A 27,635-nucleotide genomic window follows, 5' to 3' on the forward strand; every position below is an offset into this window, starting at 1 on the left:
ACTCATACGTCTCAATTATATTTTACCTTATGCCTCCTATCATGGCGGATTTCTTCTTATGCGAGTAGAGTTTTCCGAACTTATATATCTCAAACATATTTTTCCTTATGTCTCCCATCACGGTAGGTTTCTTTCTATGTAAGTTGGGCTTTATCGGCTAATGCTTCTTAGGCACGTATTTTGCCTCGTGCTTCCCATCGCGATGAGTTTCTTTTGAGGTGGTCTTCACACATTGATCACTTTTACACTTTCCAAGATAGTCCTTCATCAATTAGTATATATTTGAATTTGACCTGAAGAAACACTTGTCTTCAATATAAAAGAAAGAGATTGATCCATTCCCTATAAATCCCCTCTAGTTATGGGGTGAGGCTCATTCTCGTATTTAGGCCTCTATGGTCCTCCATACGAGCTTCTTCTTAGCCTTGATTTTTCCTTCAATGCAACTTGGTCCTTCATCTATTTTTTTAAGGTGGGTTGATTCTCGGGCTTCTAGTCCTCTAGGTATATCGACTCTCTAATATCTCGACCTTTCAACGCTCCGATACCAAAGAATTTTTTTCGCTTTTACAAGTTAGGATGTCTTTCTTGTTAAATCTCAAAATTTGATAATGAAATCAATTAATGAATTTATGAAATTAATATATTTTTAGATAAATGAAGTAAGAAAATACTTCGATTATAGAATTGAACCATAAAAGGACTAATTATTGAATAAAAGAGTCGAACATTATGTCAAAAGTTAGACGTTAAGCCAAAGGATTAATCGGCATGTTGAAGATCAAATTTTATATTAAAAGTTTAGGCATCATGCTGAAAAGATTAGATATTTTGTGAAAGATTAGATATCATAAAAAAGTCGATATATCGATGGAATAAGTGATATACCAATGGAAAGGACGATATGCAAAAGGTTTGAACGAAGTATCGAAAGATTAAACGATATGCTAAAAGAGCATACAATATACCAAAAGCTTTATAAATATGTCGAATACATGGTTGATTTGTCAGGATCTTAATTGAGGATATTTTGGTTCAATTTAAATAAGTATTGGGTTGAAATAAAGCCCACTTATTAAGAAAGTCATTGAACTTAAAGTCGAGCTGAATTGGGCTTGTTAAAAAGCCAAACTGATAGCCTAAAGTAGGCCTAGGTGGTGGTACTATCAAGCCTAGGCAGTAGTATTGCCTAAGTTAGTTGACATGTATTGTTTGTACTCTGTCAACTTTTTCAATGATGGTACTACTTGTGATGATGATTGTACCACATAGAGTATCAGTAGTACCACCCAAAATTCAAATTTTACGATATAGTATAGTCTAAGTCTATATTAACGATGTTAGAATTTACGATGGTAATACCATCATGTTAGTGGTAGTATCACTTGTATCTCAAAAATTTGAGAATTTAAATTTTTAGCTTAAAGTCTTTTGGGACTAATAAAGACTATTAGGGCTTGATTGATACAACATCCATTATGAGATACAACATCTACTCAACTCATCGACTACGGATGTACTATGTCATTATACCATAGTCCATAGACGATACAGGGGAATCTAATCTATTGGATCTGTTTGTCCTCAATTATCATGTATTTATAGTCTCTCATCCATCTAATATCCCAAAGATCGTATACTAGACATGGTATTATCAGGCTCATACGGTTTCTACTCGAGTCTCGCTTTAATCGGATTCTCTTGGAGAACTCATTCTCTCTCAATTCGAATGACCCTAGCCAAGGATTTGCCTAAATAAGAATACATGAGATATTCCTCTCATGACACCGAGAGAGGATGATCCTCTATCGACACTCAATAGCCCTCGTAAGGTTGGTTATCACTCCCGATGATCGGTTGTGTTAGATCTAGAACTTTAAAACTTATAAGTTCGGTATCAAATAGTAGAGTACTCATACAAGATATCCTTATTATCTCAAGTTTAATGACCAGATACACTGCTAGGATGACAGAATCACTATTTGATAATAAGGCATCATCAACCATCCAGCATTCCATGAGCGGATCAATCAGTGAACTCATTCTCCAATGAGTACCTGCACTGTATCTCTAGTGTCCTCACACGAGCAACTATGAGACTAACTACCTCCATCATATGAATGTGTATACAGTACACCAGTCTATTCTGGTTATCTTGATATCCCTCATAAGTAATATATGACCAAGATTATTTAGGATTTATGTTTAAAGGTAAATCAGTCTCATTATCGTGATCTCATCACGATCCGGTTCATATTGCATAGATCCATGGATATCATAATATATACATACAAGAAGCAATATAAAGTGATAAAATATCAAATAATATAATAAGTAAAAAGAGTGCATATCATGCCACTATGCTATCACTCACATGATTGACTTGCAAGATATCTATAACTAGCAGTTAGAAGCTCGAGGTGGGTGAGTGTAGTCATCAATAGTAAAAAAAAACCTCTTAACTATGTGAAAAATAAACTTTTATACTTAGTAGTGAAGGAACAATATATTCTATGGAATATTCTTTGAGGGAATAGCTTTTAACCGTCTCTAACAATCTTAATTTAGTTTTTTGTCCACGAAAGAGACGAGGGTGGAGACAACTTATTCCCACCTGTCTTGGACCGATGTCCATACGGGCAGGTGGGGGACAACATTTGTCTCCTTCTTCTAACTTGGATGTCACATGGAGGACATATGTCGAATGATGATTGATTGATAATATCCTTCGTATCATATATAAAAGTGTATACATTGAGTCGTTCATATACGTTCAAAGTCTATACCATATTAATGAACATAAGAGATTTAAAATCGAATAAACTTATGTGTCACATCATATCATTAATATGATATCTGATCAAGAATTTGAGGTAGTAATATTTTTTGTGGCGTTGTAATATCTCTATTTAATTCTAGAAATGGTTTAAGATTTATGAAGTCTTATACAAATTTAATAAGTGTGTTATTATTAATTTAATTTCAAGTATTTTAAGTTAATGATTTATTGTTAGTAAAAAATTATTCATGAACGAAGCTAAAGTTTATGTTTTTTTCCTTTCAAAACCATCACAAGGTCAGATATCGGCTTAGGTTGGTAAATTATTCTCTCAAGCAGGGTTTTAAGTCCATAAATCATCGCAAATTTTCCTATACGTCATAAAAAAATTCAAATAATTATGTCATCGAAAATGAAACAAGCACGCATAAGCATGCACTCTCCAAAAGCGAGGGACCGTAGGTCGAGAGGCACTTCCATGTCGTTGTGTGCGTGATTCACGAAGTACCTGACCCGCTCCCCTCATTGGCAGTACATATATCAAACCAAACCATGCATTAATCCATCAACTTAGTACACTTAGAAGCTGCACTAAGGAAGCATCTGCTGATACATGTCCGCAGACTTGGCGTGCAAACTGCTGTGACACAACAAACACCGCCGACTGCAGACATGGTATCAAGAAACACACCTACTACCGTAGTATATTACAGTACTCAGCCACCTCCCCCACGCAATGAAACGCATCACCGATCTCTCAACGTAAGGGAAGCAGATGAGACGTGGAAATATCGATCACTGGACCTGCGACTGCTTGATGTTGACATCCAATCTGGGACCGCAGCTCATCGCCCTCACGATCTTGGACCCCGGCACGTCCTTGATGGTCCTGCGCTCGGAGCTCTTCCTCGCTATATCCCTCATGGAGACGGCCAGGGAGAGCTTGGGGTTGAGCCGGGTGGTCCGGTTGAACTTCTTGCAGAGGGACATGTGCGTCTCCAGGGCTTGTTCCTTTGTGACCGCCGGCGTCCGCTTCATCTGCTCCTTGACCGCCTCCGAGCACAGCCCGCAGATCCATATGCCGTGGAAGAACTCCTTGATCCGTTTGATGTACCTCGGAGTGCAGTCCTCGGAGATCCCGCAGCACTCGCACTCCACGCTCTGCACGTCGCTACCGTTCGCCTGCTCCTTCAGCTCCTCCACGATCTTGTTGGTGTTCATGATCGACACGTCCGATGACACCCTTAGAAGCGCTTCATCCTTCTGTTGTGTCAGCTGTTACGTCAATAAGAAGAATAGGAATGATGAAACAGTACGGAGACTTTCTTTACGTAAGGAAATCAAAAGAAAGACTTGAATGCACAGATCTTAAAGTAGGTGGCCCATGCGCTAACCGATAGATACCGATGATGGTTTTCGAGATCAAACATAGGGGAGCATGCATACGCGCATGCGTAGCAGCAGAGAATGGAAGAACGGAAAAGATATCACTATGAGAGTACTTCACCCCACCTTGACATTAGTAGGTCTTGCCTCCTCATGCCGGTGTGTCTTTTTTCTCGAAAAATGATGGTAATAATGATAGTTTACCTTGCAAATTAAGGATGAGACCTGCTTCTTGCTCTGTAAAAGATCGGACTGCCTTGCAACACGAAACAACAGACTTCTATTCTACCATCCTTGGGGTGGAAGGGAAATGCTAAGATATGGATAGTTTTGGGTTTCGAGGGCAGGATAACCTCCGAGAAGATGATGGGGTGTTAATAAGAACAAGAAGCACAGATATGGATCACAGGTTTTGATGCTATATGAGCAGCCTACTGCAAAAGATAGATAAAGATGTATCTTTTAGTTAAGCACTTGCTTCGCCATTAAATAGCAAATTGTAACAACTGGATGTCTAGATTGATTGCAAGTGGATGATGATTGAAGTCATGGAAATAATCTTATTACAGTGGATCATAAATTGTGGAAATCCATCATCGTCCAACTCAAACTTGGATACAAAATGATCAGTAATGAAGCAGCAGCAGCAGCAACTACGACGACAACAGCAAAGTGATAGAGTGATGATTACCTTAGAGTGGATCAGGCGTGGCTCTTGCTCTCCACCAGAAAGCTTGGAGTACTGCATGTCCACTTGAGACTCGAAACAAGGGAAGCTTCGGATGCTGTACTACTTAGTAAGATGGCGTGGGGCTGCCTTGCCTCTTCTTATAGATGCGAAAAGCAAGATAGTTTACGAATGTACAAGGGGGGAAGAACCTCCAAGGTGGTGGGATGGTCATCTCGAAAAGGTTACACAGTGTTCAGATTAGGCCTTTTGCTTCGACGTACGTGAATGACCTTCTGCTAAAGCGAAATAAAGATGGATCTTATTTATGGTTACGGAAGGCTCGCTTCGTCATTAAATACCAAATTGCAGCAACCGGCGGCCGAGGTTGCAAGGAGGCACTGTGGCAGGGCGTGTGAGTTCAGACACTGGCCTGCACCACCTATGTGGGAGAACCAAACATTGGAGATGAAAAGAATTTATCATCAAAAGTGTATGGAATGTTAAACTTGTCGAGATCGATGCCCGTGATCTGCTCACGAGCCGCGGGCTGAGGTTTTCAGCCATGGAAGCTTTTTTCTCCGGGCTCACCTTTTAGGTTCATGGTCTTTTTCCTCCGTTTGCAACTGGATATTTTCCTGATCTCCATCAGTCATGCAAATTGTATCGGTAACAGGAAGAAGGAGAAGTAGAAGAAGAAGAATCAAAGAGGGATGAGTATTAAGGATACTTACAGCTGCATTTAGTTTCCTCAAGTTGTTGTGGTAGCTTTAAGCCCAGGGAGCATTGATGAATCATGTGGCAAACAATGTGCTGAAATTTAAATTTCTCTTTCTCGTGAGATCTAGATTTCATTTTAGATTTTAGCCTAAAGGCTGTTCATGCTGCATCACAGAACCCCTCTCAGTTAGATATCATCAGAAAACCTGGGTGTTTGAGGTGCTCATTCTTGCCCACGACCATGGGAAACAAGAACACATAAAATATATATATAGTGTTGGGAAGTCAAAAGTGAAATCTCAGATGTAAAAGTGTTGATAGAAGATTTACGTGATTCAACATTGGAAACCTAACCAAAATTTTCACCGTGGAAGGTAGCACCCTTGAATTAAAATTACAAAATTCTTTTTGAAATTTCTTTTTTTATTTTTGCTCTCGATCCTCTGTAAATTCATTAGAGCTCTCGCATCGCATGAATATCCAAAGTTTTCTTTTATCACAAATGCTCTCCAGATGTGCATAAAGTATAATAATAATAATAATAATAATAATAATAATAATAATAATAATAATAATAATAATAATAACAAACCTTAGTTTTTAGGGATTTTTTCCTTCACCAAGAATTCCTTTTTAGTATTACTAGGATAAATCCTATACTCCAAGGATTCTGACTCAACGAATCAAAAAATACTTTTGCTAACTCCTGCAAACACTAATGGTTGCCGTGAGATGGTCTCCGGTCCTCCTCGTCTCTGCTCTTTCCTCTATCTTGACGGCTGTTAACGCATGAAAACAACTCGTACGGCGTAGCTCGTCCTAATCCCAAAGATATGGGGGTAAATCCGTCTTTCACTCGTTACGAGCGCGTCCTTTACGCCCTCGGATAACCAATGGCCCAGCGCAACCCATCCCCTACCTCCCGAAACTGCCCCTACAGTGATGTTCTCAGGGTAAAGTCGCGAATTCTCAGCTTCTGGTGACCCAAGTCTCCTCGTCTTCTCTGACCTTTTTAGATCTGTATCAACTTAAAGAGCACGACATGGAAAAAGCAATGCAGGGAGGCGGCCTTTAATGGGTATGCATGACCATACCATTTGAGAGACAAGGACATGACGTCACATGGCTGTCCGTCTCAGCCCCTGTACACACTATTTCGCTCTCCATGCTTAAGCGGGCCGGATCGCACTTGAGAGCGTCAGGCCCAAACTGGCCCACTACCAAACACCTTGGCCCGCGTTCCGAACTCCCATGTACGGGGAAGGAATTGATATTTATGTTCTTTTGACACGTAACAATTTCCCCAAAACCGCGGTATTTCCAAAGGGGCTCAGTTGTTTGAAATTTCCCCACCATTATTTTCGTCCAACTATTTAGGGTTTAGGGTTGGAGAGCAGAAGAGGAACAGGAAGTGGAAGAGGAGAGGATAGCGATTGATCGAAGACCATGAGCTCCCCGATGCCGCGAAGTTCCAAGCCAACGCGGCTGTCTCCCTTCTTCCGCGATCTCGCCTCGCCGATCTCCCCTCACCACCGCCCCGTCGGTCGCTTCGCCACCCCCGGCCAAGCCGCCGCCGTCTCCGCCCTCTGGAAGGAGAACCTCGCCGGATCATCCGCGGATCCCCCTCCGCCTCCCGTCTTCACCCTCGATGACCGCGCTGATCTCTCGCCGGAGGTCGGCCTCGGCGAGCTGCCGCCGCCCTCGCCGGTGTCCCCGACCAGCACCCGGAGCCGGACGCCTCCCCCCCGGCCGAATCAGAAGGGATATCCCTCCCCTTCTCCGTCCCTCTCGTCGTCTTCCTTCGTCTTGAGAACCAGGGCTGAGGTGATTGGTTCTGGCGTCGCTAACGGCCGAGGGCAGAGCCCTGAGGGTTCCATCTGGATGGCCTCGCCGAAGGCCGACGGAGGAGAGCGAGAGATGGGCCAGGGTTCTCCGGTGGATGGGGTTGTCGAGTCCGGTGCGTTGATGGTACTCCCACCCCCGCTATCGAGAGAGATCGCGAGGCCAGAGCCACAAGGATATGGCGTGCAGAATGGAGGGCTTGATGCAGACGAGTGGGTTACTGTTTTTGGGTATGCACTCGATTCTTGCTTCTCCTTTGTTATGGTTTGCTGTTAAGTCTTCTGCACTTTCTATTAAACTAATTGTATGTATGAATCTAATAACCTCAGATTGATTAGATCTAACTCGAAGCACTGATAAGGGTAAAAAGTTTACTGGTTAAATGTGGTCTGGGATAAAAACAGGAAGCTAAGCATGCATATCAGTTATTAGTACATGGCAGATTACTAGGTCAAGTTAGGTTGGTGAGGCAAAATTTTGCAACGTTGCTGCTCCGTCTCATGTCATCAGAACCAGGAAATATTGGTCATTTGTTCTTTAAATTTTCAGTAGCGTATGGGGAAGTGATGCTGAGCCAGTGCAGCATTAGCAGGGAGCATAAGGATTTTCAACAGGAATTGTCCTGGTCTTTGAGGAATTGTTCAGGGAATTCTGATGCTTTCGAGTTGAGAAAGACAATATGCTGCTGCGGTGTGTAATGTTTGGATTTAAAGAAAGTAGTAGGTTGTTTAATAATGAGATTACCGATAAACAAGCTGTCAGGTTGAAGTTTGTCGATAACTTTGATGATGGTCTCAAGTGGTGAGTCTATTTATGATGTTTGAAGTGTGATTTCAACTACTGGTTAACGTGCATTGTACTGATTGACATTTATCAGTTCGATAAGGACTGGTATTGTATTAACGGTTGGTATTCAATTTTTTAATATCTTTTTATTGATATAGGATGGTTTTGGATTGGTATACTATATAGTATACTGATATCATACCAATCTATTAGATTACTGAAACTACTACCAGATAGAGATTCGAAATCTTTCTCTGAGATATGAGTTTTTGTTGTTTATTGAGATTGCAGCATTGACACTTAATACTTGGTGTTTGGAGTGGTAGCTTCTTGTTGTTCTGCAAGTTGGTTGTGATTATTCATGGTGAAGGGTGTTTCTTTCTTTTAGCAAGTTGTGGGTGATGATTTGTGTTGTTAATTTTAAATTCTGGAGTAGAATAATATCATTTAGAGTGCCACCATTTGATTCTCGATTCAATTGGTGGTGAAGGTTGGTGTCAGTTGGGAGTTGTGTGGTCTTTTGGAGTATGTATTTTTACTGTATACCTGCTGCATACTGTGCAGTTGCACAATTTTAAGGTTGGATAAGAATATGTACACCGACTCTTCCCATTCCACATTGGTCGGAACCTCATGCACTATTCCATTTGCAGAATTTATTCATAAGTAATTACCTACTGAAAAAAAAATGCTTAGATTGATAGTTTTGATATATTGGCTTGTGTAGGGATCTTGAACTAGATCTATATGTCCAGAGTGTCTTTAGGATTTAGATGATGTTAAATAGTGGTGGCAGCCTTTATGTATACTGACTCTTCCCAACCCCACATTGGTGGGAACCTCATGCATTATTCCATTTGCAGAATTTATTGATCAGTAATTACCTACTGAAAAAAATGTTTAGATTGATAGTGAAAAAAAATGCATAGATTGATAGTTTTTATATATTGATGTGTCTAGGGATCTTGGAACTAGATCTTTATGTCCAAAGTGTCTTTAGCATTTTGATGGTGTTAAATGGTGGTGGCAGCCTTGTGCATTGTTCAATATTGCATGCATAGGGCTTTTTCCTGGGGGAAAAGAAGTAGTGTAGAGCTTTCTTTGTGTATTATTTTTTGAAGTTCCCTTAAGTTTTAAATTTAAGTTGTATGTTCTGTTGTATGTATTATTTTTTGTCAATATTGAAGGTTATCCTGAAATTTTCACTTTAGGTGCTTTTGATGCACTTTGTAGCCTTTCTTATTGATTATCATTCTGTTGATTTGCTTATATGTCTAGACCAATGTTGAAAAGTTCACAGGTCTATATTTCAAGGTTAGTTATTTACAGTATATCTAGTATTTTGCTATTAAGGCTGCACTTCACTTGAAATTCATCCATGTGTATTTATGCTACTAGCTTTCACTGTTTGTTTTAAATGGAGGGTAGATTTTCTTACCTTAATTGGTTTGTGCAAATTTTACAATGGTATTCAATATCATTCTTTTACACGTTTGTCCTGTAATTGACTAACTATATCTTTCATTAAATATGCTTTGTTTGCTACCTCATTATGGAATTGGAGAACATTATGATCTGCCTCATACAAATGTGTAGACAGTACGTTGCCCACAAGACATTTCAAACAATATTAACTCTTTTCTTTGTTTTCACCAGTATTTTTTTCTTTACTGGTTTTGAATCAGAATCTGTAAACCTTAATCCCTCTAGAACATTTAGTTAACATGATCAGCTTATGTTTCATCTAGCTTTTTCTTATGTTGTTTGGATGTCCATATTGGTGGTTTCTTCTTGAGTTGGATAAGTGGATTTTTTTTTAAAGATACTTCAACACTTCAGTATTATAGATACATTAAACATTGGGAATATCATCATGTAGGTTCATTCAGAATACATGTCTAGACAATGATTCTCAAATTCTGTTCAAGATTTATTTTAGGGCATCTAATTGAGAAATACTTCTATAGTTTTTGGATATTAATTCTTACATCTAATGCATGAATTATATTAATCATGGCTTTTTCAGATTTTCCCCTGATCACACCAACTTGGTGCTACGTGAGTTTGAAAAATGTGGTGTCATAGTAAAACATGTACCTGGACCAAGTGATGCTAACTGGATACACATTTTGTACCAGGTAACTAATTTCTGTTTATTCTTTATCTTTCAACTTGTAAAGATAAGAATTTTGTTTGACTCTAATTTTCCACTAAGAACAATTGACTATTTAAAATTATTTTCTTTGCAAACTGCTGCATAGTTGACCATTCTAATGTACTTGTGACTGAAAGTCGGCTTCATTGGGTAGAGTAAGACGTATTTGGTCTTCAATTTTATTGTTAGTTGAATAACAATTGTAGAATTTTCTTTTTGTTGCAATGAACCTAAGACAAGGATTATTAGTGATCTTCGTTCATCTTCAGAGTATGTCAGATTGACAAAGTTGTCAACAAATTTGCATGTTAAATGGGTTCCTGAAATAGTTGCACTGGTGTTTTCAATCATTATATTATCAGTGCATTAGTGGCAATCCCTTGTCGTTCTGTTGTCCTATAGTAGAATATTTTGTCTCATGTTTGTCACCAGTTTTGGATGTAACTGCTATAGAATGGGTGATGTTTCCCCGTCACTTGTTGCATCTCTTATCACAAATAAATTTCTTATCCTCTTATCATGCAGAACCCGTATGATGCTCAAAAGGCTCTCAAGAAAAATGGTATGCGGCTAAACAGTCTGTTGATTGTTGGGGTGAAACCTGTAGATCCAGTGCATCGTCAGCTTCTTAAGGAAAAAATAAACAGAAGCAATCATGGAGGCTTCATGGTTTCATTACCCTCAAAATCAGCTGCTTTAAATAGCTCAGCAACTTCTAATTCATCAGGAATCGTTGCTCGCTCCTATCAACCAAAGACCAGCTCAAATGTCACTACTGGTAGCTTCAACCGAGCAACAGGATCTATTGCAACTCCAGCAAAATCAGTTGTATCAAAAGTCATGGACCTGATGTTTGGGATATAAATTGGACTTGGATGAACATCTATCTACATTGATTACTTTGGCTCTTAAGCCTTTCTTTTCCTCTTTGAAGTTCTGTTGTAGATGTTCTTTCCATGTATCTGATGTAGTAGTCTGATGTCATTTCACCGGAATTTGTTTCATAGGACTGACTGCCTAGGAATGGCTGAGGGTAACAAAAGCAATTTGATCATGGACAGGATTTGAAGTACTGGTAATGCGTCTTGATGTAAAATGTAAACCCTATCTGTTTGTATCATGAGTGTTATAATGTATCACTAACGTATAGCTCCCTTGTCACAATCCAGAAAATGAGCAGCACTGTCCTGCAATGGATTTGCATGTTCAACTGTATGCCATTTGATCGTTTTTCCTAATTCTTGAATCATAATACCGAAGTTAATAATATTTTTTTTGTCATGTTGTGTGCAGTGATACTCGACGATCATTCAGAAGAAGGATCTCACATTTCCATGCATCAGAAGGTACGTCACCGGTTGATTACTGCATGAAACAGTGCATCGATGCTGTGGCATCTTATGAGAGAACTCTTGGTTGCAAGGAAAAGCTAGCTCAACTGATCTCATCTTTACATCAATGTTTGTGCTTATCGTGCATCATGGCTCTGCAGTTCTCATGTAAAATCTCAGCAACTTCAATTTGACGAATGTGTACATTCTGAAAGATCATCATTATTTCCGGTCTCCGAGGCCCATTGACAAGATTCTTCAGTACAAGCTTATCCACCATTTGAGTTTAAAAGATCACGCATCTCAAGGCAAGACCATGACGCTGATCGCGTGCTTTGTATTCATTCCACATCCCACGGTGAGTGCTGCGGTCTATCATTTTAATGCCAGGGTTGTGGGAACCGTTCCTGTAGCCTCGTTCGTTGTCTGTCGCAGCCTTGGCCGGGCAATCCGCCACTACCGGTTGTTCTGCCACGCGTCAGGTAGACGACTTATGGATGAGAGAACACGCGACCGGGAAGTAGCTGTCGTCGGCGGCGAAGGTGAGAATACCAATGCGCGGTGAAGTGAGAAAATGATGTAATATAAAATTTTGCGTTGTCTTTGAATGCGACGCTTAATTCATTCATTCGCTTCTATGTTTACAGCTGATATTTGCAATCACGAAGACCATTGCCAGGTGTAGCGATGATTTGCCAGCCTCGGTCCATTGCGACCAGTGGACTCTTACCACGACACTTACCGATGCATTGCGAGCCAACTATATGCTACATATCTCTTTATCGTCTTGATTTTTAAACTTCAAAAATTTATATTAATATTTTTATAAATTTTATAAAAAAAAATAAAATATTTATTTTTATTTATTCTAACATTAGTTTTATCATTGAATATATAACACGTGATAACATGTGTATAAATAATCTAAAAATAATAGGTAAAAATATAATTTTAATGATGATGATAGACGATGATACTGTGGGTAACTATTGTAGTGATGGTCAATGAGAACAACATGGTGGTTGGTCTTGCTAATATCGATCCAAACATCGACGACGAGAAAGAAGAGAAAACAAAACAGTAAGGTATCTACATTGGCGTTAGAGGACGAAGAGGAGACAAGTGAGGTAGAGCAATGCAGCGTCAATACAAATGCCTCACCTACCTCCTCTTCCTCTAACGTAGATATCTCACTGTTCTGCCTTCTCTTCCTCTTCGTTGATGTTCAGATCGACATCGGTAAGGTCGATCATCACATCGTTCTCATCAACCACCATCATAATAATCATTTACGACACCATCACAATAGTTAGCATTATCGAAATTATTCTTTTACCTATCATTTTCGTATTATTTATGCATTGTCACATGTTATATATTTCATTAGTAAAACAAAAAACTTTAGAGTAAATAAGGTTAAATATTTTACTTTTATAATTATAGAGATTTTAATATAAAATGTTAAAATCTTCATATCGAAATAAGTATAACTCGAAAAGGATAATCCATAATTAGCCGCTCACCCAAAACTTACTGTTCGTTGTTTGCCTAACATTGCAATGCTTATCCATCATTGCTTGGTATCGTATGTTTTCAGGAGCTACAAAGGCGGACTACCTTAAGAATTTGCTGGCAGGCAGGTGAAGGTTCTAAACAAAGATGGCTACCATAATTATTTCTTACTTGCAGAACCTATAAGAAGATTGATAATACCAAAACGACTCCTCAATTCCTCTCTATAGGAGATTCTAGTGATCGATCAATGAAGCGTCATCTGTTACAACTAAGATGAGAATTTTTTAATGAAGCCCATCGGGAAATTATTTTTTTCCCATTGGCCTTTTCTTAAATCTTTTGTTAAAGACTCCTCAATCATCCTAAATTGGCTTTTGCTGGATGAACACCAAAGTCCCGTGCCTAATTTACATCAATCCAATCTGTTTGTCCACAATACTATCAACATCTATGCAGCCTGATCAGTAAGTTTCAACACGATCCACTAGAATATAGAAACCACTCGAATCAGTTTTTTGTCACAGACGCAATGCATTGCACGACTGAAGCACACATATCATCTTTAAAGGATTTTCTTGTATAAGACAGTTACTGACTTGGAAGCTGAAAATTGTCATTCTGTTAGTTGAGACATTGCATCATTTTTCTCTAATTTTTTCTGTGGCAAAAAACACTTTATGAAGAAAATATGAGAAAAAAAAAAGTGTATTTTAATGAAAGCTGCCATTGAACCAAAGGTTGCTTCTGAAGCTGGTGACCAAACAACCTGCAGAATTATGGACAAAATGGTCACCATCCCAAGCAGCAGACCGTTGATCATACAACCAATTCAATCAGCAGACTTGTGTTGTGAAGTCCTACAGTAGCAGTCTGGTGCTTCCAAAAACCGGTAATGGATTAACATGCAACAAGTAGGGAGGGTGCCGAGAGGTTACAGCTTTTTGGGGAAGTTGTAGGTTCTCTTCAGGAACTTTGTTGCAGCCACATCATTCCTATGGCACAGAACATGTAGAATCGTGCTGGGCTCCGTCGGGCCCCAGTTCCCTGGATTTGGTGGTATTGGGTATTTGGATTTGGCTGCAGGATCGTAAGTCTCTGCAATCATATGTTTGAACTTCTCAATGAGGGTCTCAGTGTCAGTGCGAAAAAGGGGTAGCACCTTGTTCACTTCTGCTGCAGCCTTGTCAAACAATTCTTCAGGCAACCCATCTCTGTCAGCCAAGTATAACTCTCTTAGAGATTTGAAATCCTCCTCAATAATCTGAGAATCTTGGCAAGAGAAACCACGCGATGGGCCACCAGCAAGCAGCACTAGCAACAACCCATCAAAAGAAGCTTTCATCAGTTCAGTTATCAGCTGATGCCGAACTCTCATGTGCACTGTGTTCAATACTACCTCCAGAATAAGGTCGAGTTCTTTCAGAAAAGGATCTATTCTTGAAGAAGCTGCCTCACCAACGTATAAAGAATTCCATAGAACATGATCCAGGTCATGAAAGATCATCCTGTAGGCTGTTGTCTCACAAAGCTGCGGAATTCCTTCTTGGCAAGCAGCTAGAGAAAGTTCAAAACTGGACTGTGTGCCATTTGATACATCTTCTTGAGCTGATTCAAGATTCCTCAGACAGGACTTTATTTTCTTTTCCAGGTTCTCCAACATTTTGTGGATATGATAAAGTGAATTAATGCGTACACAAAACTGTGACAAACCCAAAGAACAATCTCCAATTGTCAATCCAACTTGTGATCTTCTTTTTGTCGAGTTCTGTGGCTTGTCCTTTTTCTTCCGTAACTTGGAACTAACTGTACATCTGGTCAATTCAGGCAATGCAGGCATGAAATCATTTCGAGCACCTGAAAATGATGATTGATTAGTTGGAGAGTTGTCAATCCAGCATAAAAAGATGAGGAAACCTACCACATCCTGACTGGGCCTCAGATGCATAATGTTGTAGACTCCTATCAAGTCCTTTCAGCAAGTCTGGAAGCAAGACAGCATGCATGGGTATAGGCAGATCAAAGTACTCATCTAAAGTTTCATCAACCATCCGCAGTATCTCAACTGAAGAAGGAGAACGATTTTCTTTGTTTGCCCTCGGGTTCCAAACCTAATGAGAAGATAAACAAGTAAGATTACTGGAAATTGGATATGAAAAGCCAGACACATCTAACAGAATTCCAGTGCATTTGAAACTTCAATGATATGCCAACATCCACCACGTGAAATGCATAAATCTAATGCTCAAAAATTTTTTTCTTTTTGGAAAAAAAAAGAGTTTTAAGAAGGATGAAAAGATCTCCAGTCATCTGGTCTTTTTGGCCAGATTTTTGATTTGAAAGATTGAGTGACATAAAACATGCCTGTAGGAACAGTAGCAACATGTTAAAAAGTGGCGGTCATAGATAGAAACATGACAAAGGTGAGCCATAGCAAGTCTTTAAGTAACATCTAATGGTAACTAAAGAACATATGATCCAGCAATAGTGTGTAAGCAGAAAAAGGATAATTATGATCTTTCAATCAGATCTACTATGTTAGTTTGACAATTTTATCATTTCTGAAAAATCAGCACGTCATAAATGGCAAGAACCACATATCTTGGTTAGGGTTTGCTGACATTTTACAATAAAAAATGGAAGCAACTAGCATAGATGGCTTCAAATCAAGAATTTTCATAATTAAATCAAGCAAAGGGAAAGCAGAAAAGATACCAGTTCAGAGTTCAATCAGCAACCCTATGATGTATGGGACAATGCCATTAACATATGTATAAAACTACAACAAAAGTCACAATATGAAAGAATCAAACCTCTTGCTGCAAGGTCCGGTCGAGCCATTCCTTTAGCTGATCTAGTCTAGACTTTATCCATGCTCTTACAAGATCGGCAATAGCAGATTCAGCTTCGTAAGGTGGCATTTCTCTGATTAGTGACTTGCCCCCATCATCACTATCAACAGAATCTTCAACAACAATGTCGAGGAGATCTTTCTCTAACTTGTCTGCAGCTCTAAGAACTTGGAGTACATCTGGTGCTAGCTCTTTGACACCAGATAAAAATTGCTTTAGTTCAGTTCCATAACAAGAATGAAGAGTCATAACAGCAACACCCGCAGCAAGGGGATGCCATTTCTTCAATATCGGACTGAACAACTCTTTTTCTTTGTTTGCCAACTCCTCAATCTCCTCTGCAAGGATGGAAAGCAATGGAGTACTCTGGTCTTCTGATGATAGCTTGCTTGAGGCTGTTTGTTTCATTTTCTGCATCAATACAAAACCACTGGTTTCAAAATTACATTAAATTTGACAGCTAACATGAGTAATCAGCAAAATGTAAAAGTTGACCCTAGAAAGAAATTTGGCAGTCTTATAACAAATCTGATCCAATCTCAAACAAAATGACTAACAAATCTACTCAAATCTGGAAAGGAGCAAGCAGGCTCCCAAATGAGCTTAATCTGACAGTTCAAAGAACCTACCTGAGCAAAGGCAGCACGAAGCGATGATCGAATATAGGCATCAATTCTGCTACGAGCTACATCAGTTTCTTCTCTCCTCTTACGGTGATATTCAGTAGAAAAATCTTCGACTAGTATCTTTGCAGCTGTTACTCCAAATGAGACAACAGTTTCCATCAACTCAATGTTGCTAGAATTAAACATATCATGGTAAGCAAAAAGTTTTTTCTCTGTCCAATCCATAATATAGCTTAATGTTGAACTTAAAATTTTCGAGTAAGTCGGGTCTTGTGTTGCTTTTGCATCACTTGCAACTTCAGTTAATTGAGCATCGGCTGCAATTAGCAGACCAACTTCAACTTCTCCAGTTGTAACAAATCTGAGAAACAAGGTCCAAGTAAAGCAGAGATTATGAAACATCTGATTTATTCCAAGGATGGCCCATGTCTTCTTTATCAACTCTAAAACCTCATCGAATTCATCAACTGTTGATCCTTCCTCGCTGCTGTTGTTAAAACAAGCTTCCAGCAGCATTTGGTACAGATGGAGATTTAGTGGAAATCCATCTGCCCAGTGGCATGCGTCTGAGCCAATTCCATCCAACAATCTGTAAGCAAGTGATGTCACAGCACTGCGTAGAATCTGCATTGATTCAGAGTTTTTTCCTGTCTCAATAGGCCCGTCTGAAGCCCCATGCATAATTTGATGAAGCTTTTGTGATGCAGCATCTGACTTGTCTAACGGAAGAAGAGGATGGAGGAGTAGTCCAGCCTCAAGAACCTTCAAATTCCTAGCCTGCCAGTCTTTATATTCCTGTTGATCAGGAAAATCTGAAGCCTTGAACTGCTGCAGAAACTCTAATGGTAAAACCATTGACTCCATGCGCTTTCCAAGCTGTTAACCAGATGAAGGAAGAATATGTCAAAACATTATATTGAACGTGGACAACGAAGAAAAGCAATTTAACACATCTTTTTTTCTTTTTGTGAAACAATAAAAAGAATTGAAATTACTTTAATGTCACTAATCAAGACATCCAACTCCTTGTCACAGTAAAACCACTTAAGAACTTGAGGTCCAAATTTCTTTTTACATTAAAGAATTAGAACCAATGGAATATCACAATTTATTAGGATGGGCTGAAAATGGAGAATTTTTGTCACAAAAACAGTGTAAAATCACCAATGGTATTTGTACTTTCAGAAGCAAACCTAAACTGGAAGCAAAATTTCCTTGTAAGTAAATGTAAATCTAAAAATAGGATATGCCACAAGTAATAATTCAGATCATACTAAAGTTTGCCAAATCTACAGGACTCATAAATCCCATGAATCAAACTCTTGAAAACGGACATAATGGATCGAATGACAACCACTTCTTGAATTTTCTTTTACAGGTACGTACAAGCAAAACCTAATAATCAATATCAGAGTTCTCACTGGTGGTTTGGACTTGTTGGTTAGCAGAAACCTGATAGAACAGAAGAGTGTGATATATTTAAAAGACAAAAAGAAACTTGATTTCCGAAAATATTTTAAAAATACCTGCCTAAATTCAATTACCAACCATATAACTGCAACATGATCTTCCAATCCTTCAACTATAACACAATTAGCTATCGTCAAAAAATTACTAGACCAAATATAGATTGCCAGGGGTGGGGTTAGTCTATGAAGCACCGGCAATTTTCTTCCACAAATTCAGGATCAGATATCAGAACTAAATTAGAAATCCTGAAAAATGGACTCACATTTCCGGCAGCAATCCGCAGCAACCCCCTTCGAATCCGTGCGTCGAGTTGCTCCGATATGCCCATCTGCACCCTCATCAGCTCTCCCACAGACGCTGGCTTCTTGGAGGACTTCACCGGGATGCTCTCCTGGCCGAGGCTGCCCTTCTTCGTCGGCGACCTGATCCCGAAGGCCTTCTTCATCTTGCTGGCGGCCGCGGAGGTTAGCGACGGCGGCAGGGAGCGGTCGACAGTTCGATCGGATTGGGGAGTGTAAGTGAGGGGCTTGCCGCCATTGGCGCGGCAAGCGGCGACGAAGATCTCGTAGGCGGTCTGGCGCAGCTCCGCGTCGGAGAGAAAGACGCCCAGCTGGCCGAAGGGGGAGGGGAGATCCGTGGCGACGGTCATGGCGTCGCCGGAGGAGAAGCGGAGGGAGGAGTTGCCGTCGGGCTCCTTCTTGAAGTCGCCGAGGACTCCTATCTATCTGAAGAGGCGAGCCATTACCGCCGCGACGAGGCCTCTTTTAAATGAAGAAAAAAAGAAGCCTTTCTTCTTCCTATCTGTCTTTGTTTATATTTTTCTTTCACAGGAAAACAAAGCTGTGACGATGATTTGTTCTCTCTCTCTCTCTCTCTCTCTCTCTCTCTCTGTGGGGTTGTTGTTGCCTGTGTTTTATAAATGTTGAAGGGTGAGAGAAACTGGAACAGAGGAGAGGAGGGAGGAGGCAACTCGAGGATGGTGGGTGGGTTGAAAGAGACGAGGGAAGAGAGAGAGAGATGGAGAATGAAGTTGGGAAGACAGGCAAAAGAAAACAGGGCTGGAAGTCGATGACAGGTTGACAAACGGAAGAAGCGCATCTGTGCTTTTTTTTTTCTTTTTTTCTTCTATTTAATTAGAGGTTTGATGGAATGGCTTTTTTGTGCTTCTCTCTTTTGATAATAGTATTTATTTTTAGTCTTGTAATTAGAGGATTGCTAATTTTGTTTTTTTAATTATTATTTACCCTTTCTTTTTAATAACGGTGGTTGTCTTCTATCTTCCAATCACAAGTCTTTTGGGTGAGTAAAGTGTGTGTAAGTAAATCTATTCTTGTCGTTCTTAAAGGCTGCTATTGAGAAAGAAAAAACTTCACAAGGTAGGCATTCCAAGGGGTTGTAATCTACCAAAATCTCCCTACCAACCTAATTGACACATGAATCTCCCATCACTAACTTTGGTCATTATAATTCCATATAAAATATACATAGGGAAGCACATCTTATTATATATAATAGGCCCTATATACAACTGGTGGACACGTACAAAGACCAGAATGGTTGAGCTGGTTATCCCATTGAAGCTTATAAATGTCGAGAAGAATGCTGCATATCAAGAAATGACGATGCAATCCCAAGTCAGAGACGTGAGAATATGACCAGTCGATTAATCACCGGAGTAAGGAAGAGAGGCCAAACCTTCACCGACGACGGAAAAGGATGATCGCACTGCAACTGAGGCTACGGGCAAGAGCACCATGCCCACCTTCCGCCTCCCTGCAGATCTATTCTTGATCAGAGAAGTGACGTTTTCGAAGGTTTGCGGGGCGAGACCCGCGGTGATTGAGCCAGCAATGCGACACTGTGCCTCCCACCTCGCTGGCCGCCCGCCCCCTTATCTTCGTTTCCATTTGCAGAACCCTCTCATCCAACCTGTAAGGAACCAATGCCGACCACCGAAAGGAAGAATCAGGACCTCCAAAACCCAAATCCATCAAAGTAATAGTGACCCACTCCGATTCTTGAACCGCAAGAACGCGGCTGTTGCAGAAGTCAAGAAAGATCAAATTGCTTGCGGATTCCCAACCTGGCTACTGCGAATCGAAAGATATCAAGGAACGAAAAGAGGATAAGGATCGGGAATGATCAAGGGGGCGGAGATCTTGCCTCTTGAAAGCTGGAGAACCCCGGGGATAGAAGTCGTGGATTAGGGTTTCCGCTGCGGAATCGCCGATCGAGGGCATCTGTGTTCGTCGTCGAGCGTCGCAGGCTCGAAGTGGTTACGTCTATCAAGAAAGAAGCTTACTTAATCGACCCAATTATTTGGAGAGGCGTTAATTGGTCTTAGGAGGCAATAATGCTTTTCTACTAATTTGGTAATTACCCGTTTGGATACCACCTCGTGATACGGAGATATCCGGGTCCCGGTGGTGAATTCTTTACCTGTCGGCCATTGTTACGTCGTTCGGTGTCACGTTTCCCGCTTCCATTGCAACGCTCGCTGCTGCGTCAACCGGTTGCAGCCGGTGGGCCGAGCGGGAAGCGAATGGTTTGCGTCGTCGAGATCGCCGTTCACGTTGCCTCATGATCCGTGCGGATGGGAGCACGATTAGCGATGACTATGGTCGTGCACCGTGGAGGAACAGCTCGACTCGTGATCACGACAACTTCTATCGCATTCTCCCTAACACTGTGATGGTTCGTAGAATTGTATAAATATACTATGAAACTACCAGATTAATATTTCGATCGAAGTTTTTTTCTTACTGGATCGTGTTGTGATAAACACGGTATTCCATAATAGCTCTTGAGAAGCACAAGATCGGTCATGTTCTATCATTTCTTGGCCAATCCGATCCACCAATCAAGTTAAGTTGCTTAAGAGAAAGCAGGTCGCTTTGGAGTTCCTTCTGTGAGTGTTCAAAGTACTGCTCGATGAATATATTATTTTCAAGTATGAATTGCTTCGTAATCTTTTCGAAGTTGATTCATTGAAACAAGATAAAAACATCAGAATTAGGAGAATAAATCTCCCCCAGCAAAGTCACAGAAGCAGAGTCTCTGCACCGCTCGAGATGAGTTGGAACATATCTTATTTCATGACCAAAACAACACACAGCTCCCCAACAAATTGCTATCAGAAATAACATCACTGGAGACCGATCGATTTGGTAAACTCAAGTGGACTAATGAATCACTAGGAAACTTCACATCAGAAATCTTATCTTACATGACCTATGGATCGGTCATAGATAGCCTGGGAATCCCGCAATGATACTTAGCTCCATATAGCAGTCGCAGTTCTAAATGCGTTCTTATTCTTTGCATTTGTCTTCATGTCTCTAGGAATCCTGTCGTCTGCAAGATGGAGTTCCTGACTCGACTTAGATCCCTTCCTTTGAGTGTCCTGCCATTACCAATGCACACTGAGAACGCCATCTTCTCAGTCATCCGACGAGCTACAATAACATGCGGCGGAATCACGTTGCCATCACTGCTCCTGTTATCGTCTTCAACGTTGCAGCTGTCACTGATGGCGTATGCAGATCGCGAAGGGATCTTTATGGGATCGGATAGCTTCCTCTGAGTTCCGCGCCCCTCCCTCGCACTCCGAGACGCCGAATTGGCTTCCTTGTCGCATATGTTCTCCGGCCACAAGATGTCAGGCTCCTGGAACTCCTCCATGAACGCTTGGGTCAGAGGTTTCAGAAGAAGAGAGAGCGGAAGGTTTATAGAGGTTTCAAGGGGGTTGAGCTGCAGGATCGTGGTGTTAGATTGCGAGATCTAATCAGTTGCAGTGCATTTCTGATTGGATTTATGGTACGTTTTGACAGGAATCTTCTCGCCGACGCTCAAATCTGTCGAATGTAAAATGCTTTGATCCAATTGTTACGTGTCCTAAATATCCACAATGAACATCATTATACATACATATATATATATATATATATATATATATATATATATATATATATATATATATATATATATATATATATATATATATATATATATATATATATATATATATATATATATATATACACACACACACACACTATCAGTAATATGGATCGACATAAATCAGGATAGAATGGATGCAGTAGACTTGTTAAAATGATATTGACGTATAATGAGATTGCAAACATATATACATTGTCTACCTCATCTAAAGACCCTCATTTATCAAACCCAGCTTGTCATACTGTCAAGTTTCTCATGATGCAAGTATGAAGGCGACTCTGCAATTGATGGTTCACAGGATGTGATCAATTGCCATGGAGTCGGCTGAGTTGCTCGGCCACATTGATCAAAAACTTTTCAGCAACATATGGAAGAATAAAAAGGACGAGAACATGATCGGATGCCAATGAAAACGACGACACTCGATCGACCAATAATTTGCTGCCGTGGGGACTGCATTCCGCTGGAATCTGAACACAAGAAGGAAAAAAGAAAACAGTGCAGAAAAAAAAGGGGGGTATTTTGGGGATCGTATGTTGTTTATGTTTTGCATTATAACAAGTTATGACTGAATTATTATTTCTTATCCTGACCGAGTATTAGTCACCTGCGTGTCTTCGTGTTTCGACCGGTTCGTTCCCGTTCTATTCCTTGATCATCTACTTCGCTCACACATTTACTGACGGATGCAAGCTTGGTGTACTGTGGGATGAGAGACCGATTTGGACCCTTCTTTAATGAATTACTTATATGACATCGAGATGATAAAAGCCTCTAGAAATATACAAGAAGATAATTATGCGATAGTATTGGGATAGAGGAACGATAAAATAATAAAAACAAGATATAATCGAAAGAGAATATTTTTAACTAAGAAAATCAAAATAATATTAAATAAGAGATAAAAACCAAGAGCACTTGTAAAATATTTTCAAGCACGCACAGTTCTATCTTTGCTTTATGAACTATGATCTTATTTATAAAACTTAATGATAACTACTTCGTCATCTCATGTCACCTATGATTAAATTAGGTGTAGGAACTATCTTTATGATAATAGTTTCTTAGACCATGATCACTTGAGTAAAATTATTTAAAACATGAGTAGAACTATCTACAACATGATACCTAACTAAGATAACTATCTATAAACTTCTTAAAACTTTTATAAAAATAATATGGTCATGAATATATTCATTATAAGATTTCATTTGATTAACAATTTCAGTCACTCAAAAAAAAAATCTTATATCGATTTATTATTTTTCATGAATAAAATTTTAAACTCACGATGAAGGGTTTGAAGTTTTACCATAATCATCTTCGATAAGTCTTGAAATTCATTTTGAAATATCAATCAAGTTTATCTTGAGGTTATAGTTATTTTAATTCTTGAGAAAATTATCTTATGTATAACTTGTTGAACGAAGAACAATACATTTGAATCCTTTCTATTCTCCCTCGGCCAATTTATTCAATGCCTCTAAGACTTGAATAGAGTTTTCATCTTGATATTTTAAAATTCATAGCATTTATCCAAAAAGATGAGAATAAAGAGTTAAGACATAGAATTGAAGTCATAATGCCTAGTGCAAATTGAACTTGACTCTGATATCATAAATATTAGAAATGGATGAGTAAAGAAATAATAAAAATAAAATACTATAATATAATTAAAAGTGAATACTTTCAATAAAAAAAGTAAAATAGTATTAAATAAGAGGTAAAACTAAAAATACTAATAAAATATTTCTAAATTCACACACTTTTGTTTGATGAACTATCACCATATTTACATAACCTAATCATTACTATCTCGTTATCTCACATATGATTAAACTAGGTATAGGAATTATCCCTATGATAATAACTTCTTAGATCATAATCATTTAGATAGTAGAACATGAGTAAAATTGCCTAGAACATGATAATTATCAAAGATAATTATATATAAATCAATTCTTAGATCATAATCATTCTAGATCGATTTGAACCCCTCTTTAACGAATTACTTATATTACATCGAGATGATAAAAACCTCTCCATTACAAATATACAAGAAGATAATTATGCAACAGTTATGATGATGCTCCAATCCCTCTCGTGGTGTCCCCCCGGAGGTTACCTCTTTTCGTCTTCATCAGCTTGACAAGAACAAGGAGCCAATGGCGCATGGGGAAGCACACAGACCACCCCAGTGAGATGTTTCTGTTTGTGCAAAACAACAAAAGCAAGCGTGGCAACCTCTTGAATCAGAAAACCTAATGGAGTAAGAACCAAAGGCATCTTTGCGATAGGTCACGCATTAGTAGTTTTTCTTAGATAAGCAATGTATGAATAGTTGGTTCCGGATGGTGAACTTTCCTTTGTCATTTAGACATCATTTGTCGAATAATGTCAATGGCTTCCGGCTTTATTGGAAATGGCCGTCTGCTTTCTTTCCTGTCCATTGCTTTCCTTTTATCATGGGTAGAAGATAGAGCCGTGAGAATGCCGGCAGTGTAAGCACAAGACTCCTACGAGTTGGTGCCTCATCTTTAATTTGTTTTCATTAGCTCTTGTTAGGATGGGGGTTTATTTACTAATTCTCAGCTTCTCCTGTTTTTGAGAACCTTCTGATTCATGGAGATGAAGTTTAGACATCAAACGAGGAGTAGAACGAAACTCTGAATCCATGATGTTGATGTATACCATTGATAGGGCACATTCCCTCCAACCACTATTCACAGCCACGTTCGCCTGAGTACAGTATCACTCCGTAAAAGTTGGGACAGCGCAGCTCGAGCACAGTGCTGTCTCGCAAAAGTCGGGACGGCACCGCTCGAGCATAGTGCTGTCCCGCAAAAGTTGGGACAGCACTGCTCGAGCACGGTACCATCCCGCAAAAGCTGGGACAGTGTTGCCCGAGCACAGTGCTGCCCCGCAAAAGTCGGGACGACATTGCCCGAGCACAGTACCATCCTGCAAAAGTCGAGTCGGCAACCATAAATATGATAGGTACGGGCGGTCTCCAGGGGGAGAGAGATAAAAAGCTTCTCGCAGGGCCAACAGAGGTGATGGTTTTTTGGCATTCAATTCTAACTAGAGCTTGGAGGGGTCGAAGTCGGGAGCCCCTTCCCGACCCCGACCTATGTGCAGGGACCGGAGGCCAAGAAGCAGGCGATCGACCCGAGGGAGTCTCCGACTTTGAAGCCAGAGCCCAAGCCCGACCTCATCAAACCACCATCCATGCTGACTGAATGCCAACGTGAATGATCCTGCGTACCCAGGACTGAACCAAGCCATGCCAGCTCACTTTGCCATGGTGTAAAGGATCCCCATCAAGTTGGCGCTAGAAGAAGGGCCCGATGATGCAGGATCAACCTCAACCAAGCAACCCGACCGAACACTCGGGTAACGATCACCTCCTTACCCACTCAACACCTAGGCTCAGGGAGCAACACCCATCTCCGGGAATGGTTGCTGCTCACTAGAGGCTGTTCACTAACCCGAGGTTATCACCCCCGAGAATGGTTGCTGCTCAACCTTCCGTCTCCATTGAGGCGTTCCTCAGCCTGATGCACCAAGTTCAAGTCCTAGCGGGGATGATGCAAACCATCGTTCCGATCGTCTCACCTCCCAGACAAATCCCGACGCTCCTACTGACGCCACAACGAGGGTTGCCACCCCTGGCTCCCACACAGCTCCCACCCTCTCTAGCACCGCCCCTGGCTCCTCGGCAGCTCATGATGATGATTGTTGCCATGTTGCTCGAACGACGACTAAGCCCGAGGCTGATGCCCACGCACGATGCGCGAAGTCTTCGACACCCCTGCACCGGTAGCCCCGAGCTCGACACCCTGTTGTTCGACTCGGCGGACTCCCTCCGGGCACAACTGCGCTCGGTAAATCGACACCTTAATGAGGTTCAACATGAGTTTCATAAATCCAAGGAGCTCGACGAGGCCTCTTCAGGAGCATCGCCTTTCACACCCGAGGTTCAGGACAAGCCAATCCCTCCAAGCTTCCGTCTCCCTATTCTCAAAGCCTATGATGGTGGCTCTGACCCAACAGAACATGTCGTCGCCTTTCGGGCCCAGATGACCCTATATGGTACTTCTGACACCCTCATGTGCAGGGCGTTTCCCACCTCACTCCGAGGCCTAGCTCGGATGTGGTATAGCCATCTCAGATTGGCCTCGATCACCTCTTTTAGCCAACTTGCCAAGGAGTTCAAGCTCAACTTCATGGCCAGTGTGCAACCAAGGCTATTCATGGCTCTGCTCATCGGTCTTAGCCAAAAGGATGACGAACCACTTTCTCATTTTGTGACACATTTTGCTACTAAAGTCCGGGGGTTGCCTGACGGTCACCCTTCCTTGATAATGCAGGCCTTTTTGATGGGACTCCGACCTTCCAGGTTCTTCTAATCGCTGGTCGAGCGGTCTCCTATGATTATCCCCGAAATTCTTCAATGAGCCAACCAATACATGGCCGCCGAAGCATTGGTGGCGGGAAAGTGGGAGGAGAACAAGAGGCCACGACTAGAACTAACCCGGGGGCTGCCCCTAGTGCCGCCAAGAAGAAGGATCGATTGACCTGACGCAACACTCCCGAGGCCCCCGCTCCCGCCTTTAAATTCCTCCAAGATCGAGATATTCTTGCAGATCAGGGAGAGAGGACTCCTAAAGGCCCTGAACCCGTTGAAGGCACCGAGCGAACTTAGGGACCATTCGAAATACTGCCAATTTCATTACGATTATGGGCATGACATCGAGGAATGTCGTGACCTCAAGAATCAAATTGAAGAACTCATATGCCGGGGGCATTTGGGGCACTACATTAGGAGGCTGCGTGAAATGTCTCCCCATCCCTCTGGGCCGGTCGAGAAGCATATTGACATGATCAGCAGCGGTCCGACAGTAGGGGGAGATAGCATGGCGGGACGAAAGGCTTATGCTCGAACAGCTGTAGAGAAGGGCCCGAGGCAACCCCAGTTGCCCGAGATCACCTTCCCAACAGGAGAGACCGAATACCCGAAGCACGATGATGCACTAGTCATCTCGGCCAGGATCTCCAATGCTCGGGTTAAGAGGATCATGGTGGACACTGGGAGCTCACCAATATCCTATAGGAGACACCAGGAGATCACCTTCCCAATAGGAGAGACCGAATACCCGAAGCACAATGACGCACTGGTCATCTCGGCTAGGATCACCAATGCTCAGGTTAAGAGGATTATGGTGGACACCTGGAACACATGGCATTCATCACAAACTGAGGAGTTTACTTCTACAAAGTCATGTCATTCGGGTTGAAGAACGCACGGGCAACCTACCAAAGGATGATGAACAAGAGTTCGCTCACCAGATCAGAAGGAACATAGAAGTATACGTCAATGACATGATCATCAAAAGCAAATCTGCCCGGACTCACCTAATGGATCTCACAAAGACATTTAGGACATTGTGAAAATGCGGCATGCGCCTTAATCCCGCCAAGTGTGTCTTCGAGGTCAGCTCGGGAAAGTTCCTCAGATTCATAATCCACCAAAGGGGAATAGACGCCAA

General features: G+C 41.0%; 4 protein-coding genes and 1 long non-coding RNA gene across 8 annotated transcripts; 1 reads left to right on the forward strand and 4 right to left on the reverse strand.

The window, feature by feature from the left end:
• Window positions 1–3,317: 3,317 nt before the first annotated feature.
• On the reverse strand, window positions 3,318–5,601 carry LOC135672443 (uncharacterized). The gene has a single exon (XM_065180929.1). It carries the CDS (start codon window positions 3,998–4,000, stop codon window positions 3,575–3,577), a length of 426 nt encoding a protein of 141 aa, XP_065037001.1. The 5' UTR covers window positions 4,001–5,601; the 3' UTR covers window positions 3,318–3,574.
• Window positions 5,602–6,874: 1,273 nt separating this feature from the next.
• Window positions 6,875–11,927, forward strand: LOC135649514 (nuclear pore complex protein NUP35-like). Of its 4 annotated transcripts, XR_010501291.1 has the most exons (6): window positions 6,875–7,624; window positions 10,207–10,318; window positions 10,861–11,410; window positions 11,505–11,547; window positions 11,629–11,681; window positions 11,828–11,927. XR_010501291.1 is itself a non-coding variant. In XM_065167984.1 (3 exons), the coding sequence occupies exons 1-3, from the start codon at window positions 6,999–7,001 to the stop codon at window positions 11,197–11,199; spliced, it is 1,077 nt and encodes a 358-aa protein (XP_065024056.1). In that variant the 5' UTR covers window positions 6,875–6,998; the 3' UTR covers window positions 11,200–11,499. The 4 variants fall into 4 exon arrangements, 1 of the variants encoding a protein (XP_065024056.1); XR_010501292.1 differs by lacking the exon at window positions 11,505–11,547 and having other exon boundaries at window positions 10,861–11,432; XR_010501297.1 differs by lacking the exon at window positions 11,505–11,547.
• Window positions 11,928–13,968: 2,041 nt separating this feature from the next.
• On the reverse strand, window positions 13,969–18,913 carry LOC135649526 (protein unc-13 homolog). The gene is made up of 5 exons (XM_065167996.1): window positions 18,389–18,913; window positions 16,660–17,532; window positions 15,992–16,441; window positions 15,100–15,289; window positions 13,969–15,035 (listed from the first exon to the last, which is right to left on the reverse strand). The coding sequence occupies exons 1-5, from the start codon at window positions 18,773–18,775 to the stop codon at window positions 14,113–14,115; spliced, it is 2,823 nt and encodes a 940-aa protein (XP_065024068.1). The 5' UTR covers window positions 18,776–18,913; the 3' UTR covers window positions 13,969–14,112.
• A 658-nt stretch (window positions 18,914–19,571) lies between these two features.
• On the reverse strand, window positions 19,572–19,961 carry LOC135649533 (uncharacterized). Its single transcript, XR_010501300.1, has 2 exons — window positions 19,822–19,961; window positions 19,572–19,728 (listed from the first exon to the last, which is right to left on the reverse strand). It is a non-coding gene; the product is annotated as an uncharacterized LOC135649533 (long non-coding RNA).
• A 1,495-nt stretch (window positions 19,962–21,456) lies between these two features.
• LOC135672081 (protein S40-3-like) lies at window positions 21,457–21,807 on the reverse strand. Its single transcript, XM_065180536.1, has one exon. It carries the CDS (start codon window positions 21,805–21,807, stop codon window positions 21,457–21,459), a length of 351 nt encoding a protein of 116 aa, XP_065036608.1.
• Between the last annotated feature and the right edge of the window lie 5,828 nt (window positions 21,808–27,635).

The sequence above is a fragment of the Musa acuminata genome, chromosome BXJ1-4, assembly GCF_036884655.1.
Source record: "Musa acuminata AAA Group cultivar baxijiao chromosome BXJ1-4, Cavendish_Baxijiao_AAA, whole genome shotgun sequence".
Lineage (NCBI taxonomy): Eukaryota > Viridiplantae > Streptophyta > Magnoliopsida > Zingiberales > Musaceae > Musa > Musa acuminata.